We start from the raw sequence: 23,135 nt of genomic DNA, 5'->3' as shown, positions 1-23,135 counted from the left end.
GGTTCACAGTTCTCACACTTCAAAACAATTTTGAATCCGAGTCCTCTAATGCTCGATTCTGCGAAGGTAATATTTCCATTACATGTTTTACATTTAATAATGTTACTGATTGCAGGAAACACAGTTACGAAATTGATAATCCGATATCCATGCGCCACATTCACGAGTATCTCTTTAAAATCGGAGCGTCTCAGTTTCTTGGCGGAAGCACTTGTACTTGCAGTTTCACTTTTAATTTCATGAGGATTCTTCGGCCGCTGTCTTTTCACTGGTCTGCACACGCGTCGTGTAGATCCTCGTGATCCCTTTCTGTTGATTACTGATGATTTTTCCATAGTGTATGGATAATTATACAGGGTCTTCCAAAAATGCTGCGGTTCCTTGAAGGGGGTGACTCAGGGGGTAATTGCAAACAACTTTTTCCATTGTGAAAATATTCTCCGAGGTTGCGTTACCGAGATATTAACAAAAAACACCGACCAATCAGACCGCGAGCCTTCCGATGGAGCTCACGCGCTAGCGTAGCCGCGCGCCGGGCCGCGCTGCGACTTCGAACAAGCAACTCGGCATGCATCGAAGGAAATTGCGTAGAATGGCGAATGAAAAAGACGTAACAAATAAAATCGAACATTTTGTCATGGTTTGTTTGTCATTTAAAGTGAATAATGAATAAAGGATAAATGGATGAAATTCACGTGTAACGTAAAAAGACGAATATACAGTGGTTTTTTTTTTTAGAAGAACCGAAAATAATTATTATTCGGAGTGACAGGATAAGGAACGCGTAAATTTCCTTTTTTAATAACGTACAAACGAAAAGGTATGTAACAGGGAACGAACAAAAAATTATCGTAGTTGGTTATTATGATAAAAATCCGTAGTTCAATAACGGCCAACACTGTTGTTGATAATGAATAAGTCCGTTTAAAAACTGCAAAGAAAAAATTACGTACGGAAATTTGGAGAATTATCGCCTGAGTTAAATTTAAAAAATAATAGTTGCCAATAATATAACTGAAACTCACCCTTTCGGATATTCACCTGCAGCATGAAAACCTGAGTCACTAGGTCACTGAACCAATCCTGGTCATCGATGGACGAGCCCAGTGCACAGCTGATCTCAGGTACGCGACACCATCCAAAGTTACGGGTCGCAACGTCAAGTGCGTCCGGGTTAATGTACCGAATATTCACTTCACTGCACGGCTACTAACACTGATCACTCGATTTATTTTTAATGGAACGTGTTGTTCCTACGTTTTAAAAATTGGTGGCTCCGAAAGGGGCCGATTGTTGTCAATTTAAGAACTGCACCACGTGGCCACCGCCATTGTTGATGCATGCTTCAGCGCGGAGAATCAGTTGCGTTTGGACGCCCTGTAATGCTTGCGGCGTTATGTTCGCCACCGCTGCGTGAATCAGCGCAACTGCTTCTTCAGGGGTATCCACCGGCTGACAATACACCTCATTCTGAAATGATTGATGTACAACAAATACAAAACGTAAGTAAAAAAAAGAATGCCTACAACAATAATCAGTAAAGAGTAACAGCAATAATCAGATTACCTTCAGGTAGCCCCAGAAGAAAAAATTCAGCGGATTCATATCCGGTTACCGTGGGGGCCACGCAACGTGGGCCTCCTCTTCACGGCCGCGGCCAATCCACCTGCCCTGAAAGGTTTCACCCAAATAAGCGCGGATATTCATGGCGTAATGTGGCCCAGCTCCGTCATGCTGGTAGTACATGTTGTGTCGGATCTCATATGGAATATCGTCCATAAGATCCGGCAGAACATGTTCTAAAAAATCTTTATACGCTGTGCTGTCCAGTCAGTCTAGCATAATGTACAGCCCAACGATAAATTCGCCACAAATACCAGCCCATAGGTTGATCGACCAACGGACTTGTGCTGCACGTGGACGAAGCGTTAGGGGATTTTCGTCGCTCCACAGATGCATATTGTGGGAATTGAAGCATTCTTCCCTGTCGAAAAGTGCTTCATGCGTCCACAATATGTATTTGGTGAATGACGGATTCCTTAGCAATTCTCCCAACAGCCACATGGAATATTGAACCCGCTGGATGTGATCCCCGGCGTGCAAATGTTGCACCCGTACATATCTGTACGGATGCAACATGCGATCCCTGAGGATTTGGTGTACCGTCGTGCTGCTGACACTAGAACAAAATGCAAAAACATCCACTACTAGATAACATTTTTTTTTCTTAGTTAATAATTGCTGCAGTTATCTTGAACTGTGACTTACTTTAGGCGGCGGCTCAAGTCGCGCACACTGACAGTTGGGTCGGCTTCAACGGCGTCGATGATTCTCTCGATGGTGCCCAGATTTCGCGCTGCGGTGGGTCTGCCCACCTCGCTGCCTCGCGGCATCATGGACCCCGTCGAGAACAACCTCGACGCTAAACGGCGAAATGTATCCTCGCTTGGCGTTCGGATCCGCGGATATTCCAGCGCAAATTCTCGCACAGCAGCACTTGCGTCCCCGTTGTTCCGGGCGTACACCCAGAACATCCTGTAATATTCTTGGGCCGTGAACATTTCTGCGACTTCATTGCTAACTGACTGACAGGATTTTTTCCAAGCAACTTCCTCTACCCCCAAGTAGCTTCTCTCGTTCCATTATGAGTTAACCCCCACCAGGACAAGAGGATTTAGGTAAAAGGAAGCCATCACATTTTCGAAACACATGTGCTTTGCAGAAGTGCAATGAACGAACCATCGTACACTTTCACAAAAGCCCGCACTCCGTCCTTTTACTGTCAATGTACTGATTGCTTCGAGGTAGACAGCAGACACCACGTGTTTCGGTTCGAAAGGGTCCGAAGAGGAGAGAAACAGAAAGTCTTCGAATTGCTGTAAAGAAGAAAAGGCATACCATTCCTGTATCCGTTTTCCGATACCCTGAGTTCACGTCTGCTACGAGGCGTAACTAATTAAGTCATAAATTATTCAAAACTGTAGGAAACCGTTCTCTACCGCCGACTAGCGGGACAATAGGTCACAAACCGCGATCCTGGCGAAATGCTCTGGCCGATCAGCCTGATTAATTTTGGGGAACTAGAATTGAAAAAGTATTATCCAACATCAATACGCTTTGCGGAGAGACACAGGACGAGAAGGGGTAGTCCGCTGACTACGCGTGGTCCCGCCTGCATCGTCCTCTCTACAAATTCGAAACAGATCCCTTATCTCTCGAGTATAAACATGCGCTCGAATTTCAAAACAAAAGCAAGCGTTGACGTATTCCGTGCGAGAGAAGATGGTCTGGAAGTCCGATTAGTCCTAACCTAATCAATCGGACCTGCATCCCTCCCAAACGGCCACTGTTTTGAAGTGCCCCCTCCTCACAGCAATATATCTTCCACAAGGCCCACCTTCTCTCGCAAGGAATACGTCAACGCGTGCTTTTGTTTTGAAATTCGAGCGCGTGTTTATGTGTACGGAGCGCGGGCTTTTGTGAAAGTGTACGTTCGTTGCACTTTTTCAAAGCACGTGTGTTTCGAAAATGTGATGGCTTCCTTTTACCTAAATCCTCTTGTCCTGGTGGGGGTTAACTCATAATGGAACGAGAGAAGCTACTTGGGGGTAGAGGAAGTTGCTTGGAAAAAATCCTGTCAGTCAGTTAGCAATGAAGTCGCAGAAATGTTCACGGCCCAAGAATATTACAGGATGTTCTGGGTGTACGCCCGGAACAACGGGGACGCAAGTGCTGCTGTGCGAGAATTTGCGCTGGAATATCCGCGGATCCGAACGCCAAGCGAGGATACATTTCGCCGTTTAGCGTCGAGGTTGTTCTCGACGGGGTCCATGATGCCGCGAGGCAGCGAGGTGGGCAGACCCACCGCGGCGCGAAATCTGGGCACCATCGAGAGAATCATCGACGTCGTTGAAGCCGACCCAACTGTCAGTGTGCGCGACTTGAGCCGCCGCCTAAAGTAAGTCACAGTTCAAGATAACTGCAGCAATTATTAACTAAGAAAAAAAAATGTTATCTAGTAGTGGATGTTTTTGCATTTTGTTCTAGTGTCAGCAGCACGACGGTACACCAAATCCTCAGGGATCGCATGTTGCATCCGTACAGATATGTACGGGTGCAACATTTGCACGCCGGGGATCACATCCAGCGGGTTCAATATTCCATGTGGCTGTTGGGAGAATTGCTAAGGAATCAGTCATTCACCAAATACATATTGTGGACGCATGAAGCACTTTTCGACAGGGAAGGATGCTTCAATTCCCACAATATGCATCTGTGGTGCGACGAAAATCCCCTAACGCTTCGTCCACGTGCAGCACAAGTCTGTTGGTTGATCAACCTATGGGCCGGCATTTGTGGCGAATTTATCGTTGGGCCGTACATTATGCCAGACAGGCTGGACGGCCCAAAGTATAAAGATTTTTTAGAACATGTTCTGCCGGATCTTATGGACGATATTCCATATGAGATCCGACACAACATGTACTACCAGCATGACGGAGCTAGGCTACATTACACCATGAATATCCGCGCTTATTTAGGTGAAACCTTTCAGGGCAGGTGGATTGGCCGCGGCCGTGAAGAGGAGGCCCACGTTGCGTGGCCCCCACGGTAACCGGATATGAATCCGCTGAATTTTTTCTTCTGGGGCTACCTGAAGGTAATCTGATTATTGCTGTTACTCTTTACTGATTATTGTTGTAGGCATTCTTTTTTTTACTTACGTTTTGTATTTGTTGTACATCAATCATTTCAGAATGAGGTGTATTGTCAGCCGGTGGATACCCCTGAAGAAGCAGTTGCGCTGATTCACGCAGCGGTGACGAACATAACGCCGCAAGCATTACAGGGCATCCAAACGCAACTGATTCTCCGCGCTGAAGCATGCATCAACAATGGCGATGGCCTCATGGAGCAGTTCTTAAATTGACAACAATCGTCCCCTTTCGGGGCACCAATTTTTAAAACGTAGGAACAACACGTTCCATTAAAAATAAATTGAGTGATCAGTGTTAGTAGCCGTGCAGTGAAGTGAATATTCGGTACATTAACCTGGACGCACCTGACATTGCGACCCTTAACTTTGGGTAGTGTCGTATACCTGTGACCAGCTGTGCACTGGGCTCGTCCATCGATGACCAGGATTGGTTCAGTGACCCAGTGACACAGGTTTTCAAGCTGCAGGTGAATTTCCAACAAGGGTGAGTTTTAGTTACTTTATTGGTGATTATTAATTTTTAAAATTAACGCCGGCTATGGCTTATTTCCGGCGATAATTCTCATTATTTCCGTACCTAAATATTTCTTAGGGGTTTTTATACAGACTTATTCGTTATCAGCAACAGTGTTGGCCGTTATTGAACTACGGATTTTTATCATAATAACCAACTACGACCACTTTTCGTTCATTTCCTGTTACATTACCTTTTCGTGGCTACGTTATTCACACAAGGAAATTTGCGTATTCCTTATCCTCCCACTTCAAATAATTATTATTTTCGATTCTTCTAAAAAAGACCTTTGTATTCGGCTTTTTACGTTACACATGAATTTCATCCGTTTATCCTTTATTCATTATTCACTTTAAATGACAAACAAACCGTGACAAAATGTTCGATTTCATCTGTTATGTCTTTTTCATTCGCCATTCTACGCAATTTCCTTCGATGCATGCCGAGTTGCTCGTTCATAGTCGCAGGGCGGCCCGGGTCTCCACCAAGGCAAACACGAACAAAAACATTTTCTCGCGAACATGTTAGCTAGCACGCTGTTCGCCTCGGTGTGGACGCCAAATAACAGTGTTCGCTAACAAATGACCCTACTAATAGACGATAAATCTTCCGGATGGTCATGGTAGACGTGGAGGGAGGGTGTTCGCGAACAAAATCCGGTGATCCACCAGGCTCGAACATTTGTGACGAACATCGGCTGTTTTCTCGTTCTTGTTCCTTTTCAAACCCATGAAACTTGGGCCTTGCTATCCCTTTCCATTGTGGGACTTCTCGTAAACAGGCGATCCTCTACGACCATCCACCGGCGGGTACTCCACAGAAATAGTATGCGTGACATGCACGAATCAAATTTTTATATTTTTTGTTTTTACAAAATGAGAATACTTCCAACTTATGGATGAGATATTTCTAATAAAAATGAAACCAAACACGCCGCAATTCGGACCAATTTGAGTTCCGCTGATAGGATAAATCCGGGAGACGCTGCACTGTGGGACACGTAACATAGGATTCGCGGAAAAAATGTCATAACTTCGGTGTTTCTCAATATTTTTGAGTACTATTTTTTATATTACTTGTTAATAGCCAACGGTTATATGGACCGCAACATAAATAAAATTGAAGCATCTTTAACAAATGAAATAGTAATAAACCCCGTAAACATTCGGTATACAAAAACTATATATGATAAGTATGTACTAATAAATATGTAATATTACATAATCAATGTATTAATTAGCTTCGAACAGTATGAAACATAATAGAGAAAGAAAATAACACAATTGAATTATAATATATAACATTAAACGACGAAAATTACATAATAAAGTCATGTTAATAATATTCTGTATTGCACTATAATAAATGGAAAAATTGCTGAAGCTATAACTAATATTTTATCTTTTTTGTTATTAATAGAACAAGACTTTTAGAAATGAACATGCGCATGTACACTTTATAAAATAATTGATATCTTATAACATTTACAACTATTTACACAAAAGATTCATTCACGGTAATGTGCAGACTCATAAGTATCACTCGTATTCACTCATATTACACACACATTACTATTTACAATGAACCAATATTATACTTTCTTATGTAGAAAATACACGTAACATTTTAATATTTACAAACAGCGTAAAAATGACATTATTGTAATAATAATTTTGCTTCCGCGCTAAGTGGAAGCGATTTATGTTTCGGTTGTGGTCTTAAGTGGCTGATACATGGATCTGACGATATTTGTATGAGATGAAAAATGTCTTCATTTGATGCCAATCGGGAGCACTTCCTGCTGTGGTGAATCCTGTACTGTTTATAATCTTTATTCCTGCCTTCCTGGGCCTCTTCTGAAAGTGAACCGATAGGAAAAGCAGCACACTCTATAATATCTTTGCCATGTATCAGAATTTTGTGTACAGTGGCCGGCATGTAGTACCAGGGGTACAATGAAATAGCCAAATCTGCTGTGTTTTGAGCATATGTTGCAAATTTTATAGTATCGATCGCAAAACCGCTACAAATTATTTCTAAAATAACGGCAAGTCGTTTTATTAATCTTTCATCGATTTTCGTGATTTCGGCAGTTATTGTAGAATTTCCAAAAAACCTTCTAGATGTGTTTCCATCATTCGTTGTCCCCGTACCTTGTTTCACCATATCAACGAGAATTCCAATTCTCGTTCTGAATTCGTTTTGGACCCTTTTTTTTGTCTGTTCTCTAATAGGTTTTGTTGTTTCTGTGGTCCTCCATGCTTTGAATCTAAATTGTAGCTTAAGTGTAATACGTATTCCATAAATTTTATTAGAGCATGTAATGTTGACATGCCTAATTTTACAGCTTCCTCGTTTAATGTTTTACTCCTTTTTAATATCGTTGGCATTTTGTTCATCTGTGAAGGTTTTACTGCACATATAGCTCAATTACTCGCCGATGATGTATTTGTTACAGCCTGAACAACTTTCCCATCTATCATGGTGAAATACAGGATGTGTTTAATTTTAAAAACTCGTCCACGAAAACTTATTTTGCTTTCGTGTAGATTTTTTATTTCTTCGTCTACGCTATTTTTTCCGCTCTTATTATATCCGGAGTCTCCTTTGTGAATTCAAATTTTAACGCTCTACAATATCTTGTTGAAGAAGGCCGTGTATTTTTCCAAACATGTTCCGTATCGTTTCCTGTTATTGCCATTTGTAGTGGAACAATTGATGTCATAAATAAATTTGAGTCTGAGTTATTTAAATTCTTCGAAATTTTTTGTGCATATTGACTTTGGCCTGATGCTCCATCACAGCCCCACTTTATAGTAGTAGTAAATAGGTTTATTTTTTGCCTTTCGGCCTCAAAATGGGGTTACATGTGTTAAGTGTGTAAGTGTTTCTGGGACTGTTAACTGCATGTTGTGCTTTCGTTTTGACTTCTTCCTTCATCTTGGTCTTCTTTTCTTCTCCTTTTTTCCAGAACCATACGCATCCACTCCGTTCCTTCTGCATCTCCCTTTAATATTCCTCTGATCGTTGCATTTTCTCTTTTCAACTCCTTACAGTCTCGTAACATGTGACCCAACGTCTCTCTAGCCCCATTACATAGTCTGCATACTGTCTCTTTTTCTTCCTTCCAGTACTTGCTTCCCCGTTCCTCGTTCCCATATCTGAACCTTGCGATCATGCTTTGGTCTCTTCCTCTGTAGTTTCCGTCTAGGTAATTTGCTCTTTGGTTATCTCTAATTTCTGTGTAATGTGCGTTGTATCTGCCTCCTAGTATTTTGTCGTATTGCCATTGCACCTGCTCTGCCCTGTCTCTTTGCGCTAGTTCCTCCGCAAACTCTCTTCCTCTCCTTCTTTCTATTTCCATTTCTTGCATAACCATCATTTCCTGTCTGTAGTATGCGTTTCTCATTTCCTCCCATTTCGACTTTTTCTCTGCTTGCTTCTCGTCTATTTCCCTCCAACACTCTTGTACTATTTTATTCTTATTCATCCGTTTTGCCTTCTCCTCATATTTTATTGCTCTTTTCCCCGCTTCTATCCTTACTTTGTCCGTTTTTGTTTCCTCCAAAATTAGATACGCTGGTGTATTGAAGTCCAAACCTAAAGTCCACCTTATGTATTTCTCCTGTATTTTCTCTATCTTTTCTGCTTCCATCCATCCCCAAATTTCTGACGCGTACAGCAAGATACTTTTCACTATGCTTCTAAATATTCTCATTCTTCTCTCAAAATTGTTCTTGAACATTCTTTGCCCTATTCCCCATATATGCGCCATTGCTATTCTTGCTTTCTTTATGACTTCCCTTATATGCATCTTTCTGCCCCCATTTTTCTGAAAATTATACCCTAAGTATTTGAACTCCTTTACTTCTTCTAGATTGTGCCCCTGCCAGTCCCATTCTTCTCTCTACTTCTTTCCTCTTCCTTTATGGAAAATAAGCACCTTTGACTTCTCTGCATTCAGTTGCAACCCTTTCCTTTCAAGATATTTTCCGAATCTACTTATCATGTCCTTAAGATCCTTTGGTTCATTTGCTAGTAACGCTATATCGTCCGCATATGCTAGAGTCCAGATTTTTTCTTTTCCTACTCTAACTCCTCCCACTTGGTTTTTCCTCATGGTTTCCTCCAAATCCGCTACATATAGTGTAAATAACGTTGGACTCAGTGGGCATCCCTGTCTTACCCCTTTTGTTGTCCAGAATTTGGATGACATTTTTCCGTTTGCTTTTATAGTATTTCTTGTTTCTTTGTACATTTCTCCGATTCTCATCCTCAAGCATTTACTTATCTCCTTTTTCTTCATGATGTTTTGAAGTTTTACTCTATCCACTTTGTCAAATGCAGCGCTTAAGGGGGGAGCCTGGTGTAACTAAATGAAAATCGAGGCATTTTTCGGGAATTTTTTTTAAAGGAAGTATTTGATAGATCTTTCTGAAACTTTCAGGATATTGTATTAACAGGTTAAGGTATATAACAAAAAAAAAATTATTAAAATACAGCGGCAAATAACAAAGTTATGCCTAGTCCGTTGGCGACGCAATTATTGCACTGCAGGCAACGTAGCGTCTTTTGGTTTCATCTGAAACCAAAAATCGAACAATTTTCTTTTAGTTTATGAGTGTACGCACAGAATGAAGAACTTTGAAACTTAAAAGATGCAAAATGAACAAATGGCGGCCTCTTGAATAAAAAGTTCACTGTTTCCAACGAAATTTTGCCTTAAATGTCTAAAAAAAAGTTATTTATTTAAACAATATCATTATACTAATAACTTAGTACTATGAAGAAAATGTTCACAAATATCTGTGCACAAGGCCAAGTCGATTGGTTGAATATTTTTTGAGTGACATTGCCCGCAAAGTGTAAAACTGTCGTTTCGAGAAAAACGCATTTAAAGTTTTGTGGTAGTCTGGCGCTCCGTAGCAAAATCGGCTATATCCGCTTTAATTTTTCGAATTTCGTTTTGCTGATTTGGGAGCATATTATCGTGATGTTTAACTATGGATTTATGCAAAAAAAAAATCGATTTCTTCGACCCCCTACATTAGACCCCCCCCCCTAAATGTGTAAAATAAGTTATTTATTTAAACAATATCATTATACCAATAACTTAGCTCTGTGAAGAAAATGTTCACAAATATCCGTGCACAAGGCCAAGTCGATTGGTTGAATATTTTTGGAGTTACATTGCCCGCAAAGTGTACAACTTTCGTTTCGAGAAAAACGCGTTTAAAGATTTCGGTGCAGATAAATAACACTTTCCGGAAACCTACAGCTGTTTTCTGCTAATCCGCTATGCCAGGTCCATACATTAGACCTTCCTCTTCCTCAAACTCTTCGAACAGGGCTGCATTTTGTTCCCCACGAGTAGTTTGTTCCTCCCTGATGCTGCTGAGGCTGCCCCGTTCTTGTCTCTTCAGGCGCTGCGCGTCGTGTTCATGGGCGAACATTTTGCACTCTCGGCCGATAATGAGGTCCAGTGCTTGCATTAATTGCAGCACAAAACTATAGCCTTCATTAAATGTGCCAGCAGCCAGGAAAGAAGCGATTTCCACGATTTTGAAGCCGCAGTTTAAATGTTTAGGGGCCAATCGCCATATTGTGGCGTTAAAACTCTCGTTCGCGTTCTGTGTGTGGCCACCTAAGCATCTTTCTAATAAATCTACTCGTGACAAATCTTCATAAATTGGCAGAATGTGCTCCTGTACGTCCGGATGAAGTGCAGGTAGGTGCTCATAACTTCCTATGGTACCTGCAGCTTCTGCAACGCGCCATTTGCACCATGAGTTAGTTCCTGCGGGACAGTTTTGGTGTTGCGGGTTTTCATCGGTGGAAATCATATGATAGAAAGTAACCATTACAGCCTTCTGCATTTCTTCAACGGATTCGTGGTTCCTTCTTATAGTTAGACCGTAATATTTGTCAATTTTTTAGTAAAGATTTCTGTCAATTTTCCTCTACCTCCGAGTTTAGCAATTTGTTTACGCTTCGCAAACGACTTCCCATTCTTTTCTCGACGTGGCCGACACATTCACTTTTTTTTACATCGAAATCATCGCCATAAGGTTGCATGTCCACAATCGCCTTGAATGTCTTCGCGTCTCCGTCACCAATATAATTCAAGTATTTCACTCCGAACTTTTCCTCCGATCTTGAAAACATTTCAACCATGGAGATAACCTCCATTTTTCCTGCGAAGCTGTGATGGTTTATGGAACATTCGTCAGCATGATCTTCCAACCACAGCTTATAATAGTCATTATCTTTTTTCTTTTCCCAATATGTACATGCTTGACAATAACTCCCTTTAACCACAATATCTATCACCTTACCACTGTAGTATCCAATTAGTGTAATTACACCAAACAGAGAAGAAAAGCCGCGCTTTTTCCAAGATCCATCACCGGAAACTTTAAAACTTGATGCAGGTCTTCCATTTTCCTCATTCTTCTTTTTTTCTTCTTCAACCGCCTTTTTGCATAGAATATCAAATGCAGTTTTTGCCGTCTCATGAAGAAGTTTCACAATATCGTCGTAACAGCTTTTGCTTAGACCTTGTCCAAGATCCATAAGGCCACAAAAAACATTAATCCCTTCTCTTGCGATGCCCAGCATTCTCATAACGAAGACTAGTCTCCGATTAATTTCATAGCCATTTTGGATAAATGGACCAGAACTTATTTTTGTCGTGCCACATGTACACTTGGCTGTTATCTTAAAGCCGAGGCCTCGATGTCCAGATTCGTCAAATGTTATTTTTTGTTCGCACTCTTTACAAACTACAATGTTCGCAATGGCACTAAATACACTTACGAATTCGATGATACTATAACAATGACTCGAATTCACTATCACTGTACTGGCACGCGCGGATTATAATTTTCTCGCGCAAGTGCTCGTTGTTAGCTGGCGATTTTTATCACAAAATTTATTTCCCAAAAATTTCCTTCGACGCGGCCTATTCGGACGATAATTATCCCTCTGGTTTTATTACCCATTTCAGTATTATATTTCTGCACGAGGTGAAATTCGAACTAACACTCACGGACAGCACAACGTATTTCCCGAGAGAACCGTTTATTCACAAATACTTGTAGAATTATTATATAAATATATTTATAATAAGATGATAAATAATACGGAATTCATTAGAACTAAACCTATTACGATACATCTAAATACGATTAACTACAACACAATACACCTAGTGCGAAAACTCTGAAAGGTTCGATTGGTTCTCTGTGCTGGTCGTAACGACTCTGCCCGCTCTGTTCGTCATCTAGCAAAACTTATTTTTCCAAAGAAGACTATCCGCCGAACAGGTATCATTTTACCCATCAAACAGAGTAATTCCACTCAATAAAACGATTTCCCTCCCCCGAAAAGTCCCTGAGCGAGTCGCTGGGCCCGCTGACGCATCGGGTTTTCCCCACGGCCCTGACTCTTTAGTGACATACAACGCGCATACAAGCAAAAACAATGAACAATAAACAATGTACTATACACAGGCACATATTCGCCAAAACGTTGAAGCTATTGTACAGACCGTATGTCACGAAGGAATCGTGAAGCGGAGAACACCTCACGCTTTCTAGTAAAACTGCGTCACTTGCTGCTCCGTAGCAAAACCGGCTATATCCGCTTTAATTTTTCGAATTTCGTTTTGCGGCTTTGGGAACATATTGTCGTGATGTTCAACTATTGATTTATGCAAAAAAAAATCGACTTCTTCGATCCGCTACACCAGGCTCCCCCCTTAAGTCTGCAAAAAAGGTATACAGCTTTCCCCCTTTTTTCTGTATTTCTCTGTTAGCTACATAGTTCAGAATAAAAATGTTATCTATTGTTGACCTACCGCTCCTGAATCCTGCTTGTGTTTCTGGTAGTATGTGGTTCTTTTCCAATTCCTCTTTTAGTCTTTTTTCCAAGACCATAGCATATATTTTGTACGCTGTGTTTAGGATCGTTATCCCCCGGTAGTTGCTACCTCACAGCCCCACTTTGTATATAATATGAAATTGTCCTGTTTTATGTTTTTGATTTCATTTTCTGTTTTTGTTTCAAGAATTCTTTTCGCGGTATGGTCGAGTAACTCCTGCAGACCGACCTTTACCATTGTTTCCGTGACAATAATGTCATCAGGATAACATTTTTTTTTTAACTCCGCTACTTCTTTATAAGTGGGGAATATATTATGACCAATATCCTTAGTTGCTTTCCTTAGAATTTCGTACTGGTACTTAGATAGTCCTGCTTGCGTGATTAGTGCTAAGGCAGAATCGGTATTGAAGGCTCGTTGAACTTTCGGCGCATTTGATGCAGCAGCATCAATCACATTTTGAGGGTACGAATCTTGGACTTCACGTATTTTTAACCTCTTCTCTCGGTTACTGCAGTCACTGAAGCTTTCCCTGGATCTTCCTGTACGATTTGATGGCCCTGGAGTTTCCAAATTGTCACTGGTAAAATTCACTGTGAATACATTTGTCAACCAGACACTATATTTTGTATTAAATTTTCTTCTAATACGATACACCGATTTAAATTTCACATTGAAATGGGGCAAAATCTCTTATTTATATCGGATATTATTTTACACACTTGATTGTCCTCCAAAGTGGGGTATGTTTCACGTAAAACCCGCTCCAATGACTTGCTACGGTCGAAAAAAACATCACACAAAGTTGAATACTTAATTGTAAAATCGCTCATGGTGATTGCGTGCAGTTAAAGAATTCCGGGAGCTGTTTTCGTTCGAATGTCTAAGAAAACTATGTTTTAGGTGTCGCTATAAGAAATTGCAAGTCAGCTGGGATTTCTCCCACCAAAATATTTTTTAAGGGTAGAAGTGCAAGGCGGGGGTGTAAACTCACCAATGCACATTTTTTGGGCGTTTCGCGGGCACTCGCGCCGAAGGAACGGTACGCAAAGGGCACTCGCGCCGATGGAACGGTACGCAAAGGGCACTCGCGCCGATGGAACGGTACGCAAAGGGCACTCGCGCCGATGGGACGGTACGCAAAGGGCACACGCGCCGATGGAACGTTACGCAAGGGTACCGCGACCGTTTTACGAGTTTATGATACGGCAATTATTATCGAGGAACAGCGAGAAGCACCGAGTCGTCAAGAATACCGTTAGAATTAGGAGTTTTTACAACTCATAAATTAATGAAATTGCTGTAACACGTTGTCGGACACATGGTTTACAGCTCCTTTAAAATTCATAAAAGTCACGTCCATATCATAAATCCTAATCCACGTTAAGGCCCTTAAGAAGATGTTTATTCAACAGATGTGAAAAGGATTCAATACGGTAGCTAATTTCTACGAGAAACCATCATATCAGAAAGGGTTCTCATTTAGCAACAAATCAAATTAAGGTGTAATTTATATGATTTTTCACGAAGAAACTAAGAGTGCACAGCGCACTCGGGTGATTATGTATTAATAACAGCCAAAGTTGCAAATAGTTGCAGCCAATTTTATTATGGCTGTTAGTAGATGGTATCTGCTTTCAATTAGTACTATCTAGAGCCCGGAGGAAGGCGGAGCTTTGTTTATAAACCTAAAAGAGTTAATGAAAACTTGAAATACTAGGTAGCTTCATTTGAAGTCGTATAGTGGGATTACAGTGAAGAATTTTCGAAAAATATTTATGTCACAAATAAGCTGAGACTATACACATTCGAAATACATGCGGTAAAAAAATAAAAATATCTAGAGGAATTCAGAAAAAAATCGACAATCTCGTACGAATATTGACACGTTTCCCGTTAGAATACGAAAGGTTAACTTCAGATCAATTTTTCTTTGCAATTAACATGAATATGACATATCTGTCATATACGTTAAATACGTTGGTCTATTGGCTTTCAGGATATAGTGATGGATACATAAAAATACAACTTTCATTTTAAGACTTTTTTCCTCTCCAGCCCCACTGTGCGCTGTCGACCTAATATAAAATGGCTATTAAACCTAATATAGACATTACCTATTTTATCAGAACGAACCTATATGTTCAAAATTTTATGCCGATTCAGAAAAACTGGTCGATATTTGCTTCAAGAAAATATTTACTTATAAACTTATTTATTTATAATCGGGTTGAAAACTGAAGTCACGACATCTGACCACCTCCCCCGAGGTGCCGGGAATAATGGTTTTCGTCGTTGGCAGAGACCACTCACATAATTATTCGTGGAAAATTAACAAAGGATAAAGCAAAATTATTTATGAGTATATACAACTGCAGGTTCATTGATATTTAATTTGTTTACGCTAAACAAGTAAAGAAAACATCATAGAAAAAGTGAAGTTTAAACACGAATCACCACCTAATAAATATTTTATCTTCTTTTTCAAGAAAATCTGTTATTGACTAGTATAAAAAATGTTGATACTACAATATAAAACCATTATATATTATCAGCGGAATTCAAATTTGTCCGAATTACGTTGTGTTTGGTTTCATTTTTCTTAGAAACTAGCTTAAAGTACCCAGCGTTGCCTGGGTTTGTAATATGTATGTACGTTCGCGTGGTCTTCAATTTAATGTGATAATATATTTAGTATGTGTTCCCGGCAGGCGTTGCAATGCCACTCAAATAAAGAAAGTGTTTGTGTTTAATTTCTGTTTACTGAAGTGCTTTTGGATACATAATATTTTTTGTTTTTCCGTCTGGTACGTGCACGAATAAATCAGAAGGTTTTCCGACGCAAGAGCAGGCCACATGCAGCTGTTCATGTGAGAAGCATGGATTTTTCAAATTTAGTCCACACACTTGTAGCGATTGTCCCTGTGCTTTGTTGATGGTCATTGCAAATGCGTGTCGCACCGGAAACTGCAAACGTTTGAATTCGAATGGCATATCTGTCGGAATCATTGGGATGCGTGGCAACAGTACATCTTCTCCTTTAAATTTACCATTTAAAATTGTAGCTTCGATGATATTGTTCATCCTTTTTTTCACTGAAAGCCTGGTACCGTTGCAATGTCTTGGTGGATTGATGTTTCGGAGAAGAATGACAGGCACGCCAATTTTCAATGTTAAAACGTGCGGCGGCATGCCTGGCAAATCAAGTGAATTCAAGAATTCAGTTGGATAATTGATAACTTCGTCTTGATTTATTACAGTATCGATGGACTTATACGTTGTCGCTTCACCTGGTATTTCGTTCTGAATGCTGAAATTGATGGCATTGACATCGTTGTTTTTGGCTGCTAATATAGCACGTGCACTGAGCCACTGATGATTTTTGTAATTCTGTGCGATATTTGGGAAAACTTTGTGAATCAATTCGTCTGTGTTTGCTGTGTGTGACGTCCCGGCCCCACCACATGGGTCATGCCCGTTAGTCTCCGCCGACGCCGCTAGAGGTCTACTCTTCTCGCAAGTCCTATCGTCCACTCTCGTTCGTATATATACAAGTTCCAAGTTATTTCCTCTTAGTCCCCGTGTGTCTAGGGCAGGGGCCGTCAGCTATAGCCCTACTGATGATTCTGGCTGACGGTCCCAAGACGGAAACACGCACATCTTCTTTTCCTCCTCGATTTTTAATGCCAATCCACCTGCCTCGCATAGTACTCCAAAAAGCGTGACCGGTCCGAGGGATTACGGTTACGCCGGAGGTGACGGGGCAAGATCGTTCTTTACGTTCCGGAATCAATCACCAATCACCATCTCGGTTTCGGACGGAACACTGTGATTTTACAGAAGTTTGTTGGCAATGTGATACATTGTGTGGATTCATCGATTGCCATTTTTCCATTCCCAATATCCAACAATTGTTTTGCGAAACGTTCAGCGGATGCATCATGTTGTAGTTGTACACGCATATATATTGGTCTTCAAAGTCAATTTCTGTACGTGTCGCCATAAAACTGATGATTTGAGACATGCATTAAGTTCATCAGCGGGTGTTGAACGTGGTATAACTGGTAGAGTTTGTCGAAAATCACCCGACAATAAAATGAGTGCACCACCGAAGAGCTGTTTATTTCCTCTCAAATCTTTTCGTGTAGGATGCAGCGCTTCCAATGCTTTTTATGCGCCATAGTACATTCATTCCATATAATGAGTTGACATGATTGGAGTACTTTACCCATTTCAGAATTTTTGTTGATATTGCATGTTGGTGTCTCAATGATTTGCATATTTAACGACAATTTCAGTGCTGAATGCGCTGTTCGGCCACCATCTAAAAGAGTTGCCGTAATTCCAGATGATGTGATTGCCAGTGCAATATTTTTTCGTGATTGTATGGTTGTCAAAATAAGTGAAATGAGAAAAGTTTTGCCTGTGCCTCCGGGTGCATCTAGGAAATATAATCCGCCGCTTTGGCTTGTAATTGCATGCATAATTTTGTCATACGCTATGCGTTGTTCTGAAACCAATTTCGGAAGATTCGTTTGAACAAATGTACCCAATTCGTCGATATCAAAGTGTGTTTCTCGTTGCAAATCACGATCGAAGAGGTCGTTTGCAGATCGATTCGGAGCAGCCATTCCCAATTGTACCAGTGCTTTGTTAGCGTTTGCTAAACATATATCCTCAATCAAAACCAATGCCTCATTATACACGTTTGGTGTGAATTGAATGTCCGGATTTTGATTCGTTTCACACAAACGATGTAGGATCTCTTCACTCATGTATTCTTTGTATTTTTCCCAAAGATCTTTTGGATTGGATGGGAAGCACGTTGTCAATATAATTGCAAATAACGTGGATATTTGCTGTGGTTGAGCAGTATTCGATGCATCAGCGAGTGAAGTGTCCCAATGTTTATCGTTTTCAAGAAGATTTAATTCTTGGCAAGCTTCACGATAATTGGCATATACTTGACCGTTTACTGTTCGCAATTCTTGAAAGGATGTCGGTCCACGTACGTTGATTAACAGTAAGCGCAAGTAGAAGCATTCTGCATTGTTTGGGTGAACAGTATGCAGACGGGCTAACGTGTCAGTCGAATATAAATTGGGATGTCCTTCAACTGCTTTATCTTGTTTGCGACGTTTAACCTTTTTTGCTGATGAATTCCATGTGTAGTATGTTGGCACTTCAGAGTAAAGTAGCGTCTTTGCAAACATATTATCCCCGCACAATGAGAAAAGTGCAGTTAACTTTGTTGGCGGTGATGACAATGCTCTTGAACGTGAATTTTCTGTTGTGAAATACACGCGCTGTCCATTTCCAAGGTGCACTGCCAAATGAACAACTGTTGGATGTTGTTCATGGATTAGAAATGATAAAATGCAGCATACTGCTTCATTGCTATTACCCTCTTAGGCACGGCTGAGTTTGCGCGGGGCTGTTTCTCTGTGCCATACGGCAGAGTTCAACGCGAATTACGTGTAAACGATACAGCACTACAATGTGTGACGAACAATGCTATTCTCTACGCGAGTACATTGGAATGAAGTTTTTGATGATTAAATTATAATTTTTCTTAAAGATATGATACACACACTTTAACTTTAACAATTTACTTAATAATTAATAATACAATTGGGTATGATATATTTTAAAACAGGGTATGACCCATGTCACAATCTGCACACTCATATCACGATCTTCGTCTTATATCGTTCTTAGAACATACGATACAATTTCGTAACGCTGTTTTAGATGTTTTGGACTTACAATACGATGGAAAATGTTTTTCGGATAGTCTAAATGGGTGATCAACGATATATTTATTGCAGCTAACATTATTATTCATATCCCCGTATTTTTTAAAAATTTCTTTGAATAGTTTAAGGTGAAATGCACGCATTGTTACTTTCTCTTTTCTTTTAAACTTATATAAACAATAGGCATTCCAAATTGCCACATCAAACAGATGGAAAAAAAATTTCTTATACCATTTGATACATTTCTGGATTGACTGCACACTTGATATTACTATATCCCTATTGTCGACTGCACCCATATTGGTAGTGTAATCAACAATACAAGATGGTTTTTGTGTAATCTCTCCGGTCCGACAGTTTATTTTTTTAGTAGTTATGTAATCTGCGGAGTGGCAAGTTGACAACATATATACCTCCCGTTTGTCTTGCCATTTGATAGCGAGCATGTTGGACGATGATCGGATATTTCACCATTTTCTAGTTTTTCCTTCATGACAGGCATGTCTCTTCTTCGCGGTCTTACGGTGCCGCACGCGTTAGTTTTATTATCATATAAATAACTGAATAGGGTTGGGCTGGTATACCAGTTGTCAAATAACGTATGCCCCTTTCCTAAATAATATTTCAATAGTGTGAGTACAACTTCACCCGATTTTCCTAGATATTTCTTGTCCTTTTTTGTTATATCAGAATCGCTGCCGGCATATACAACAAAATTTAGTACGAACCCCGTTTTACAGTCGCACTATACAAAAGACTTGATACCAAATCTATTTCGTTTGGACGGGATATACTGTTTGAATGACAGTAGCCCCTTATATAGTAATAAACTTTCATCTACGCATAAATTGCGGTATGAAGTAAAACAATTTTCAAAAGAACTACAAAGCTTATTACAAAATTGTCTAATTTTTGTCAATCTATTGGAACTTGCTAAGTGAACTTTACTAAAATAAAGATTACGTAACAGAAACGCGTATCTGTCTCTACTCATAATTTTGCCGAAAACATCAGTTCGCAAAAATTTATCTTCGGTCCAATATTCTGAAAAATGTAATTTCTTTACTCGTGACATTAGTAAACGAATTACAAAGAAATTGTATATATCATTCAATGTTGCTTCTCCTTCGTGGACTTTTATGAAAGAGTGTCTAGAAGTGTCCATTTTGAATATCCGATATTCATTTGTTCTTTCCACAATAAATTAAAGTAATTCTTCCGAGAAAAATAGTTGGAAGTAATCGATCGGAGTTGCAGATCGATTAAGCCGATTTGTCATGCCAGAATTGCGGGAATCAAATTTATGCACTTGCGGCTCCAAATTTGCAAGTGACCAGATTACTTTTCCGAAGGTCTCCTCTTCGTGCACATCAGCATCTTCTGATTCGGAAGAACTGAGTATTCTCAATTTTTTATATTCTTCCTACCACGCATGTTTTTGTTTATATCATTTTCGATTACCGAGTCTGTTCCGGAATTGTAACAAAATGCCCTTTGTTTTCTATTTTTCAACGACATTTTGAGGTTAAAGATTCTAACAAATTATAAGGATATTATTTTATATATAAGGATTAAAAAGAACATCTGGTATATTAAGAGCAAATGGTATATTTATTTAAATGAAAAGCAACGAAAAGCAATGAATACATGACACTTTCGTATCAAAAACAAAGACTGTATATTCTGTCTGTATATGCATTGTTGACAATGTTGTAAATCGATGTGAAGGCAAAGAAGTGTGAAACAAAACATATGAAAACAATCAATTCATTGAAACGGTGAGCGAGTGAGCTACTAGATTGAGCTACTAGAGTGAGCCACTATAGTGGCGTGTCGTTCAGAAAGATGACATCCGCGAAAGCCACTATAGTGGCGCGTCGTGTCTAAGAGGCTAATGGAGCGTCCTAGTTGATATTGGGCGATTTCATCGATAGATGCAGTTGCGTTTCCCACTCCAAAAACTGCCATATCGCTTCCTTTGTTGACATATTTGCAAATGTACTTGATCGATTTCACCGAATTGCAATACTCGAGATTGATGTGCGCTTTGTACGTTTTCGAGAGTAACGGTGAATACGGTACAACCCAACGATTATCGACTTCAACATTATTGTTTCGTACTTTTAAAGTAATGGATTTGCCGCCATCTTCAGTTGATCGTCGACGATAGAGTGGATATCCGTCATTGCCAGTGATAGTCTCGGCAAGTATGTTTCTTTAGTATCGTTTCGTGCATTTTCCATCAGACATGCCTGGTGAATTTTTGTTGAGTAAGCCACATCGACCATGAATCATGTTATTGGTGACGACTTCAAATAAGTCTGGATCAATGTCGACATCTGGTATTTCTGCTGAGATGACTTGATCAATTTGATCTGGTGTGACTTTTTCGATCAACCAAATCAAAACATGTGCATGTGGCAATCCTCTTTTTTGCCATTCAATGGAATACATCCAACAGCGTGTCTTTCCAAAGACATGATGCTTGACAATGAAATCCGTTAATGATTTCAATTTTTGTTTGAACACACGCGCCGAAATATCATGACGATCCGATGATGATTGTCCAGTTAACCAAAGTTCTTTTATTTCATCCCATGCAGGATTGCATGTGAATGTAGTAAAGAAATCTGGGCGGTCATATGCGCGAACATATGTCATTGCATCTTGTGCGCATTCATGCATGTGCCGTGGACTCCCTGTAAAAATGTGGCCATGTATGACCATTTTTCCCAATTCATTGGAATTCACATTGTCTTCATTAACAACTGCATCACGTAAAGGAATGTACTCTGCCGAACGCAACTTGGTTTGATTTAATCGAATGTAGAGGAGTCGTTCGCTTTCGATTTTCGCATACATATTGACAATGTATTGATAGAACAATTGTCGACATTTCAAGATATGATTTTCAGTGTTTTCACGAATCATCAATCGATATAAATAGTAATTCATAGCACTGACTTCCTTATTTGTTTCCAAATCTGTTTGTGGATTTCTCAATTTGATGTTGAAATGATACCCATCTTCTGCTTGCCAAAATAAAATGGGATCGAATGAGCGATGAGTTTCTGAGACTCCCTGAACATCACCATTTCTGCGATGAAGAATTATATCACACGAGTTAAATTCTTTGCCAACTATAACGATCGCCAATTCATCAATTGTTGGTGCATTGTACTGCATTTCGTGTTGGCCGACAGGTATTTTGTCTGCTCTAACTGCAACTTTGTAGTTATCAGCTGGCATTTGTTCAAGAGCAATTCTGAACAATCGAATTAATGCAGCGACAATTTCTCGTTCGTATTGAATAGACAATATTGATCGATTTGTTCATCAGTGTTTTCCATGAAATAAATTTGACGAAATTTGTGATCTGCGTCCGGCAGTGGTAGTAGTGATCCTGCACAATGATAAATATGCCCTTGTACTTTGAATGTTGGCATGTAATTCTCGTGCACGATAATTGTTGCATTTGATGTCATTTGGAAATATGAATTGTACTTGCGTATGTTTGCCAAGAAATGTTCGATTGGCTTGTGTCACCTGATACCAACGTTGATAATAGTTCGGGTGGTGAATGTAATTCTGGCAATTTCACTTTTCCACCCGCGCAGCACATACCAGGTGTTTCATTCTTAAATTTGAGGACACTGCAATACACGCATAATTTTTCCATTTTTTCAATAACCACACTTGGATCAAGACATTAATCATAATTAACATCGTAATGGAATGTACCAAGATTTAAATCAGCGTGCAGTGTTCGTCTGAATCGAGTAGTGCGTACTCGAGCGGTTTCCAATCTTGTTTCTAGTTGCTTGTCTGTTTCAGACGAACGGGCTTGAGCAGTGCGTACTCGAAGAATTTCCTTTCTTGCTTTCTGTTGCTCGTCTGTTTCTGAACCTCGCGATGCCTTTTTCTTTCGTGTTTGAGGTGTAGATCGACCAATCGCTTTTCGTTTGGGTGGTGTGATGAATACATGGTATCAGGTTAAATAACTCATCGTGGTTGTGCAAGTAACAATATAATATTTGGTGCAGTTGGGAGTACTGAATTACACAGGAATTTTACATGCGTAGCACAGGAGTTTTACATACGGTCACGCGGTCTCAGCCTTACTCTGGCGCGACAGACTCACTGCGTTCCTATACGTGCGCGGACCCGCGTGCGCAGCTGCTCGCGTTAATCACACATACGGCACGCACACATACAGTACAACTCTCCCGCCTCTTTTTCATAAAGTGACATTTTCCTTTATTTAGT

General features: G+C 40.1%; 3 protein-coding genes and 2 long non-coding RNA genes across 7 annotated transcripts in view; 2 read left to right on the top strand and 3 right to left on the bottom strand.

Annotated features, from left to right (window-relative positions):
* The window catches only part of LOC143367054 (dnaJ homolog subfamily C member 5), a 357,446-nt gene that overhangs the window by 68,033 nt on the left and 266,278 nt on the right, over positions 1-23,135 (top strand). The gene's annotated exons all lie outside the window — the stretch shown is intronic.
* The window catches only part of LOC143367113 (uncharacterized), a 142,401-nt gene that overhangs the window by 46,732 nt on the left and 72,534 nt on the right, over positions 1-23,135 (bottom strand). The gene's annotated exons all lie outside the window — the stretch shown is intronic.
* Positions 3,914-5,280, top strand: LOC143367074 (uncharacterized). The gene is made up of 2 exons (XR_013084904.1): positions 3,914-4,660; positions 4,757-5,280. It is a non-coding gene; the product is annotated as an uncharacterized LOC143367074 (long non-coding RNA).
* On the bottom strand, positions 6,208-14,118 carry LOC143367035 (uncharacterized). Of its 2 annotated transcripts, none has more exons than XM_076808646.1 (2): positions 13,052-14,118; positions 6,208-9,317 (listed from the first exon to the last, which is right to left on the bottom strand). In XM_076808646.1, exon 2 carries the CDS (start codon positions 9,043-9,045, stop codon positions 8,131-8,133), a length of 915 nt encoding a protein of 304 aa, XP_076664761.1. In that variant the 5' UTR covers positions 9,046-9,317; positions 13,052-14,118; the 3' UTR covers positions 6,208-8,130. The 2 variants fall into 2 exon arrangements, with proteins under 2 accessions (XP_076664761.1, XP_076664762.1); XM_076808647.1 differs by lacking the exon at positions 13,052-14,118 and having other exon boundaries at positions 6,208-8,217; positions 8,297-9,578.
* On the bottom strand, positions 10,520-11,882 carry LOC143367295 (uncharacterized). The gene is given in 3 exon segments (XM_076808933.1): positions 10,520-11,157; positions 11,160-11,210; positions 11,213-11,882. Coding segments are annotated over 3 exon segments (1,332 nt in total). The 5' UTR covers positions 11,856-11,882.

The sequence above is a fragment of the Andrena cerasifolii genome, chromosome 3, assembly GCF_050908995.1.
Source record: "Andrena cerasifolii isolate SP2316 chromosome 3, iyAndCera1_principal, whole genome shotgun sequence".
Lineage (NCBI taxonomy): Eukaryota > Metazoa > Arthropoda > Insecta > Hymenoptera > Andrenidae > Andrena > Andrena cerasifolii.
The sequence above is the reverse complement of the archived record's forward strand: the minus strand, read 5'-3'. Positions and strand labels throughout refer to the sequence as shown.

What these genes read in the sequence shown, in the direction of transcription:
- LOC143367035 (XM_076808646.1), bottom strand. Translation starts at nt 9,045, where the DNA reads ATGCATATAAGGGAAGTCATAAAGAAAGCAAGAATAGCAATGGCGCAT.